The sequence below is a fragment of the Osmerus mordax genome, chromosome 18 (assembly GCF_038355195.1).
Source record: "Osmerus mordax isolate fOsmMor3 chromosome 18, fOsmMor3.pri, whole genome shotgun sequence".
In the NCBI taxonomy this organism is placed as follows: Eukaryota; Metazoa; Chordata; class Actinopteri; order Osmeriformes; family Osmeridae; genus Osmerus; species Osmerus mordax.
The window spans coordinates 7873290-7882243 of record NC_090067.1 but is presented as its reverse complement, the minus strand read 5'-3'; the positions used below and the strand labels follow the sequence as shown (position 1 = coordinate 7882243).

At 46.5% G+C, this 8954-nt stretch overlaps 1 protein-coding gene across 1 annotated transcript; it reads left to right on the top strand.

The window, feature by feature from the left end:
• The first annotated feature begins 1547 nt into the window (after positions 1-1547).
• Positions 1548-8607, top strand: dbpa (D site albumin promoter binding protein a). Its single transcript, XM_067255181.1, has 4 exons — positions 1548-1759; positions 3786-4220; positions 6978-7234; positions 7771-8607. Exons 1-4 carry the CDS (start codon positions 1570-1572, stop codon positions 7984-7986), a joined length of 1098 nt encoding a protein of 365 aa, XP_067111282.1. The 5' UTR covers positions 1548-1569; the 3' UTR covers positions 7987-8607.
• The last annotated feature ends 347 nt before the right edge of the window (positions 8608-8954 follow it).

Here is an 8954-nt window from a genome sequence, read left to right as displayed (position 1 = left end):
GATTTGTCCAATAGCGTCCCGAGAAAGGCAGAGATTGACCTACTTTGGACCAATCGTTTTGAGGCAAAGCCGCCGGTAGGCTGCACTCCCGCGTGCCAGGTCCATGTGCTTAAACAGCCAGAATGCAAGGAACAAACTGGAGGGGTATAAGGAGATATTTAAGCACAAAAACTTATTTTTTGGGGGGGTAACATTTTTTTTTCCTACGTTCAATGTTGCATGTCCTGAATATAAAATAAATTATTATTCTTTATAAGTTAAAATAACAAAACTAATAGGCTACGTTCTGTTTTAGTTTTCTCCTGGTATGTAACCAGTTAGGCTACGAAACAGTGTGGAGCGTGCATGTATAGGCTATAAGCTCGCTGAGCATTAGGCTTCGTATTGATCCTCCCTCAAACATGCATATTTTACACTACAATTCTTTCACTTGCTTAGTATTAGGACTGACAGCGTGGGACCACGTGTCCTTACACCGAAAGGACTGTTGAATAATGGAGAACTGAATGTATGTAGTCGGGCGTTGTTTCGTTTCAATGAACCACTCACCATCTGTTATTGGTTGGAAAAGGCAGGGGAGGGGCTTATTCGTTATTTTGAGGCGGGACATAGGAGGTGTGGATCATGAATATGTAACAACCACGCCCCCTAGCGCCTTTCCCCGTGAGATGTGACGTCACGATAGCGGCCCGTGTTCGTTACAGCTGACTCTCGCCGCCGCTCCATCAAGCGTTTCGTCGCTGGAAGCATAGAGAGTGGGGGAGAAAGGGAGAGGGAGAGAGCGAAGGTGAACAAAAAATAACGAGAGAGAGAGAGAGGGGGGGGGAGAAACAGAGAGAGAGAGAGAGAGAGAGAGAGAGAGAGAGAGAGAGAGAGAGAGAGAGAGAGAGAGAAGAGAGAGAGCAACAAAGTGGAAAAGGAAAACAACAGCCATCAATCTGCCTGAGTCTCATATTGTTGGATATTCTTTGACGAAGCCTATTTTTTCGTATAATAATTATTTTCAACTGTATTTATTGTCGAAGCTGTCGGTTATTGGATTTCTTTAGGGACTTTTCAGTGCACCTCAGTCGATTATATTCGAGCCGGTATAGGCTACAGCTAGATAATCCCCTTTACCACATGAACACCCGTCATTTTCATGTCTTAACATTTTTCGGGGAACAGTTTTGTCCTGTGCAAGAGGAGAGACACATCTATGCGATGACAGTTTACCACAAATAAACGGACAACATCGTTTTTAATGCCAAATAAGAAGCTGCACAGATTGGTCTAAATTTGTATTTAAAAAAAATTGAGAGTTGATAACATTTTCTTAAAGGGCCAATTGCATATTTAAAGATGTTGAACTGGACATGATGTATTGGAGGACATGATTTTTATTTTCCCCATGGGACCTTTGATGGATAAGAGGAGTGGAATCATTTCAGCAGTCTTTTCAACTTCTTTTCTTATTTTATTTTCACCCGTTGCCTCATTGTTGAATATAATCTGACGGCCTGTCAATCATTTGTGGATTGATTGGAACAAAGAAGTTGTTTCACTTCGGGAATCCACGGCCGTTCATTGATGTCTAGGCCCCTCACCCAGCTTTTACCACCGGACCTTCTGGCCGGGGCCAGCCCGCAGTTTGGGACTGGTAACCCAGGGGGCACGGCTTCCACTGGTGGGCACTTGAACTCAATGGCCAGCCTCAAGTCGCTGCTGCAGATCCCAATCAAAGCTGACCAGCGAGGAAAAGACTCTTGCGAAATGAAAGGTAAGGTGTGCAGTTTGTTTGTAGTTTGTTTTTGTGGGCCTCAGCGTTATGTATGTGTGTGCATGTGTGTGTAGTGCTTGCTTATTTGCATATTTTGTGCCTCCCCTCACACACAAACTCTTATACAGACTTACAGATTTACACAGACACACAGTAACACACACACAGACTCAGATGCAGTGACTTGTTTGTTTTAGTTCAACAGCTTTATTATTTTATGTGTTTCATGCTCCAAACACTCACTAATGAAGCCTTCATGAATGCTCTGTTAGCAGATTGTGCTGGATTTAAAACATTTGAATAACCCTGATGAATGAATTTGCAATACTCATATTCATAGACCACTTATCAAGGCAATTGTCAACAATCCTTTTAGTAGACACTCACTGAACTCAGGTACATCTCTATTGCATGTATTACATTAATCTGTTGTAAGAACAGTGTCTAGATCCACAACATTTTCTTTCACACCCAGTGGGTGAAATATTAACCCAGGGGCCTCTGAAGGGGACTCCAGCCATGTCAGCTGCTGTCCACAGCCCTGGAAAAATATGACTCTGACTAAATGCTCCCACCTAGTGTCCAAAGCAAGCCACTGCAGTGTCTTCTCTGGTCTTTGTGTGGGGGCTGATGATGACCAGGACTGACAGTCTCTCCATGGAGTCGGCGTACCAAAGGGCCTACCAGCATCTCTGCCACCACCCTAGCATGCATTCCCCTGTACATGTCGGATCATATGAGATGTTTTAAGACTTTAAAGATGAAGCTCTGGGTTGTGTTGCAGTTTTTGGCAGCAGAAGTCTATCGGTTTTGCCTGTGGCTTCGATGCTTTTACTAGGAAGATGAATCTTCATCTCCTTCATCCCAGTCTCTCTGCTGGCTGGCTTTGTTAAACGCCTGCATATACACCCACTCTTTTAGCGCCTTTCTCTACTGTCTCCCCCCCCCCCCCCACCCCCCACCCCCATTCTCTATCTTTCTCTCTTTCTCTCAATTCTCTCTCACATCTAGCAACCTTCCCTCTGTTCTCTATCACTTCATTTGCTCTTCTCTCACAATCTCTCTTATCCTCTTATTTGTGCTTTCACTTATAATTAACATTTCCCTGTCTTCTCATCTGTCGTTTCACCTCTATCCTCTCATTCTGTCTCATGACACATCACCTGTCTTGTTTGCATTAATTTGTCTTTTTTCTCACCTTTTTACACTCTTTATTTGATGCATTTCCTCTCCCCATCCTCCTTTCCTCCCTCTCCTCTCTCCTCTCTCTCCTCTCTGTCCTCTCTTCTCCTTACACTCTTTTCATTTCCCCTGGCTCCCTCTATCACCCTTCTCCCTCAACCTTCCTCCTCCCTCTATCACCCTTCTCCCTCAACCTTCCTCCTTCTGTCTCCTGTCTCAGCCTGACTTTTTGGGAAAACCGAACTCTCCCCCCCACCTCCGGTCTCCCCCCCCCCCCCCTTGCCTTCCATTATTCCTGTCCTCTGCATATCATGTCAGGTTGACACACCAGACCAAATCAGCCTTCTTTGATCACATCCCACCTTTGCTCATTATGGTAGCTCACAATCTCACCCCTTTCACAGAATGTGTACGTGTGTGTGTGTGTGTGAATGTGAGAAGCCAGTAGCCTGTCTCCATACTGCCACCCCTGCAGCATTATCAGGGTTGTAATGGCGGTGTTAGACTTGACTGTGCAGCAGAACGGAGAACGAGGCAGACAGGCAGATAATTATGCTGTGAATAAGAAAACTTTGGTACCCTCACTGACCTCTCTCTCCATCTTTCTCCGTCTGTCTCTGTTTCTGTCTCTGTTTCTGTCTCTCTCTCTCTCTCTCTCTCTCTCTCTCTCTCTCTCTCTCTCTCTCATCTCTTACCCCCGTCTTTGTTTATGTCTATCTGCAACTTTCCCATAATCTGTCTTTGTTTTTCTACCGGGATGCCTGTCTGTTTGTCTGTATGTTCTGTCTGTCTATCTGTCTGTCTAACCATCTGTCTCACCCTTTTTCGTGCCCCACCACCATAGACAAAGATAAACCCCAGGACTCCACAGAGGAACCGGTGACCGGCGGCCCTGGCATGCCCGGGGGCCCCGGTTCCCTACGCAACTCCTCCCAGTCGGCGTTCTTGGGGCCCCTCCTGTGGGAGCGCACCCTTCCCTGTGACGGGGGCCTGTTCCAGCTGCAGTACATGGACCTGGAGGAGTTCCTGACGGAGAACGGCATGGGGATGCACCCCACGGGCCCCAGCAGCGCCAGCGCCCAGATCCCCTCCCAGAGCTCCCAGTCAGCCGTACCCAAACAGAGCTCCCAGTGCCCACCATCCTCCCCGCCTCCCTGCTCCTCCTCTTCAATCTCCTCTTCATCTTCCTCCTCCTCACTGCTGGGCCTAGAAAAAGTGCCGCAGCCGCCACCGCCGCAGCAACAGCAAAGCATGATGGGAGGTCCCGAGTGCCTACAGGGTTAGTGGGGGTGTTTGATGAAGAGGGTGGTGGTGGGTTGGAGTGTGCTGGGATGCTTGTGAAGGGAGTGTTTGTGTGTTGGAGAGTATTATGTGTGTGTATGTGTATGCCCGTGTTCAAGTGGAGAGCTATACAGGTTTGAGGGTGGCCAAAATCGGGAAAATAACTGTAAACACATTTTACCTGCAGTAACACAAGCCAATACAATTTTACAGTGCTCCAATACAAATTAATGGAAAACTAGGGTTGTTAGTGAAGCACCTGTCTAAAGGCTTATGGATTCTAGTCTAGATAGTACAAGGGGTTACTTGGCTGTCAAGGTTCAAAGACCATCCATTTGCCTAACAGCCTTGGCAACGCTCTTGCAGATATCTTAATCGATATCTCTTCAATCCTTTATGCTTCTTATTTGAAATAATCCAACACTGTGTAAATGAACATTAAAGACAGATTTATTCACATCTGATCAACTAAGAAGTGTAAAATAATCTTTATTAAGGTAGGGAGGCCATACTCAGATTTACTAGTTCAAAAGTGAAATAAATAAATTATGAATAATGTGCTCACAGTATCGGCCAAATAGTTAGGATTGAGTTTGGTTACACAAAGGGAAGGAAAGGGTTAAGCGAGCCCTAACTCTGCAGTACAGTAAATGCAGAGAAAGAGAGAGAGAGAGAAATGGAGAGAGGGAGAGAGAGAGAGAGAGAGAGAGAGAGAGAGAGAGAGAGAGAGAAAAAAGGAGCGAGAGGGCTGGAGGGGAAGAACCCAGGCATGAGTGTTTTCTGTGCATGTTTTGAAACGCTCTCCCTCTCTCCCTCAACCTCTCTCTCTCACTCTGTCTCTCTCTCCTTCTCGCTCTCACACGCTCAGGCCATGTGCCGTCGCCCTGTCACGTGCTACTGCAGAAAGCAGTGGAGCGAAAGAGAGAGAGAGTGAGAGAGACTGAGGAAGGGAGGGGCGGAGGAAGAAAGGGAGGGGAGGGAGCGAGACCGAGCAGGCATGCAGAGGGAAAACAAGAGGGAATGAAAGCTCTAAAGATCAGTATCCTAACCTTGCACTGCAAATAGCTTAGCAGAAAAACTAAAGTCAGATGTAAAGACAAGCCTATTGCTTAAGTCATGTAGCCTGTATCTAAGAAATTAGCGTATAGAGACTATCTAGCCCATGGTACGAAAGAGACAGCCTATCAGTGTGGAGTGCTGTTGTCTACAACACCTCCTCCATTATAATGACATAACCTGAGGGAGCTCTGGTTAACATAACATAGATGAAAGAATGGATAGACCTCTTGGGGTGTGTCACCTGTCAACAACTGGACCACTGGGCATGTGTAGATGTTGTGTATTATGTGTTGTGTGTGTATGCATGTGTTGTGTGTGCTGGGTGGGTGGGGATTGTTCTCTGCTTGCCTGTGTTTATTTTCAATAAGCCTGTGTGTGTGTGTGTGTGTGTGTGAGGGGGGGGGGGCTGTCTGTGTCCCATGGAGGGAGGAAGGATTGAGTGTATATTTTCAATGAAGGACACAAGGAGTAGATAGGCCAAAATCCAAAGGCACTTGTTCTGTGTTTACGTTAAAGAGCAGGGAGGTTATTCTATGTAACACACTTCCTATATTACAGTCTATTTTGACTTTGCATTTCCTACAAATTCCTTCCAGTCAGAACACAAATAGCCCATGGCAACACACAGTGTTGTTTTAGTGTCATACAATAACGACATAAGCATCCATTTGAAATGAAAATCCCTTCAGAATACATGGGCTCTAATTGAAACATGCCTATCTGCATATCTGTATGGATTCCTCATTTTGGACGCTTCATGTGGAGGTTAGATGAATGTTTGGAGAGCAGCTGGCGGGGAGATTAGCTGGGCCAGAGGAGGACATGACTCTGCTCTGGAGATCCCATCACCCTGCCACAGGGCTGGGAGACAACACACTCTGCCTCGCTGCAAAGCTTTCTTATCTTAAGATATGAACTATTTAACAATATGAACGAACAAATGTTTCCAAATGTGTTATTGTTGGTCTCTGGTTGAGCTTCTTCTGAGGATAAACATGTATCTCTGAGTTGAAACATAAGACCGTGGTCTACACAGCTACCAGACAATGTGAAGTACAAAGAAATGGAAGGCAGATATCATGCCCTGTTACGGATTTATCTTAAAATGCATTATAATTCTGCTTAATGTCAGACCTGCTTCCACGGCTTCCAAACACATGCTTTTAGAGACAGTTACTGTAAATAGTAGCATGCAGAATGAACGTGTATAAAGGGTGATGAGAGAGGGCATGGGGGGGGGGGGATTAAGAACATCCGAGCCAAGGCAAAACAAGACTGCATTAATCTGATGGTGATGGTTGGTTGCTCAGTAGCCCTGGTCTTGGATCAAATCCAACTTTTTGTCCAAAATGGTGGCTATCAGGCCTTGGGTTTTGCTGGGCTTTTCCTAGATCTGCCAGCTGCTAGTCAAGCCAGCCCTCACAATAGCTGGGGAGGGGTGGGGGGTGGATTGTGGCCTTTGCTTCCACCTGCTGGTCAGCCAATGTAACTGCAGCCACACTGCAGACTGCAGGCCAAAAGGACATATAATGCTGGACAGTGTTATGATGCGTCATATATTGTAATCCTCTTGACCTCTGTGTGAATCTCTCTTTACCTCTGTTGTTTGCATACGGTTGAGAAAAGCACTTTGCAAACCCCAGTGGTCCAGCAAACGGACAATTGTATGATGTTGTGTTGCATGGTCTTCTCCTAGGCGGACAGGCAGCTCCCCCAGACCCCTCAGCCAACTCCACCGGCCCCCCCGGGCCCCCTGGCCCCCCTGCCCCCCCTGCCACCAACGGAAATGATGTCATGGTGAACTTTGACCCCGACCCAGCGGATGTGGCGCTGTCCAGCGTCCCTGGCCAGGAGGCCTTCGACCCTCGGAGGCACCGCTTCACCGACGAGGAGCTCAAGCCCCAGCCCATGATCAAGAAGGCCCGCAAGATGCTGGTGCCCGATGAGCAGAAGGTACTACAACTCCCACAGTTCTTTGCGTCTAAGTGTCGTCTGAGCCTGATGGTCTTAATGTGTGATGACCATAGAGGTATACACATCCAACACTTATATGTGTTGTTGGAGTCAGCTACCTTCTTCATATGTAAATGAGGATAGCGGTGTGAATACAATTGAAAAGAGTGAGACTTGCATGCAGTTGTGGTATTGACGTCAGAGGAATGCTGTAGAATTTTAGACGTGGCCTCAAACGTCTCTATGTCGGCTAAACCTTTGTTGTGTTAAAAAAAAACCTTTACTGCAAACTTCCTATGTGTTTTAATATTGATACATTTGTTTTGTAGTTTACTGTATCATCAGAACGTGAGATAGGAATTTCTACAAATACATGTTGATAATGTCTGCAATGCAACTGCATGAGGACCTTGCTGCCTCTCCTCTCACCCTCTCCTTTATCACAAAACTGACCCTTCTTGCCCTCTTCTCGCCTCTCCTTTCTTTCCCACGCACCCCCCAACACACCATACCATGCTGGCGACGATACCTGATAGGACGACAAGTACTGGAGCCGCCGCTATAAGAACAACGAGGCGGCCAAGCGCTCCCGAGACGCGCGGCGCCTGAAGGAGAACCAGATCTCCGTCCGCGCCGCCTTCCTGGAGAGGGAGAACGCAGCGCTCAGGCAGGAAGTGGCCGACATGAGGAAGGAGTTGGGCCGCTGTCGCAACGTCCTCAACAAGTACGAGAGCCGGCACGGAGACTTGTGAGGAGGAGGAGCCAAGAGAGGGAGGGCGAGGTGGTAGAGGAGAAGGAGGAGTGAAAGAAGGAGGGCTGGGGGGTACAGGGCAAACCCGACATTGGTAGCACTTTAGCTGAAGCGGCGTGGTGTACGGCCTACGTAGGGGGGGCCTAAGCATTGGATGACATCTGATGTAAAAGCCCATTTTATGGAGAGCTCACTGGCACTTTTTGTCAGACCACCGTAGCACTTCTTGGGCTTCATGGACTGCCTCTGTCACACCTGGGGCCCCTGCTGCGAGGGTGCGGCGGGGATGGAGAGCACTTACATCAGGTGGTACACAGGTCGTACGCCCGAGGCAATTCAGACGAGGTGTTCAAATCACACATGGCAGTGAAATCATTGTTTTGAAGCTAAAGACTAGGAGACAAGCCAGAGGTGGACAGAGGTGGAATTTTTCTATGACAAAACATGTATATTTTTGAACTGGTCAGACAGCATAGCAAGAAGGAGTGAATGGGAAGAAAGAGGAAGGAGGAAGGTTTGAGATGAGAGAGCAAAAGGATTTTGACATAGGATATCTGTATATTTTTATATTTGCAAAGAGAGGCAAGAGAATTGATTTTGGAAATAATCTTTTGTATATTTTATATAGGGGTGGGTGGGCAGGGGGGTGATTTAACTGAGTGATGGGGTATCCATGAAGCTGTTTTAAACAGGATTATTGCAAAATGATATATTTTCAACTTAGAAACAGTTGAGAAAGAGGGAAGTGGTAAAACAGAATGTATAATGGTTGTATCCAGGTTTTAGACAATGGCAGAGGCTTAGGATCTTAGTAACTATTGTTGATATAATGAGAAAAAGATTTAATTAAAATTGTATAGTTTAGAGTTTTTGTTTTGTTGTGAGTTCATTCAAGCACTTAATTTGTTACTTTCTCTTTGATTCCTTTTTTGAATTAAATATTTGTGCGTTTTCTTGGGGAGGGTGATA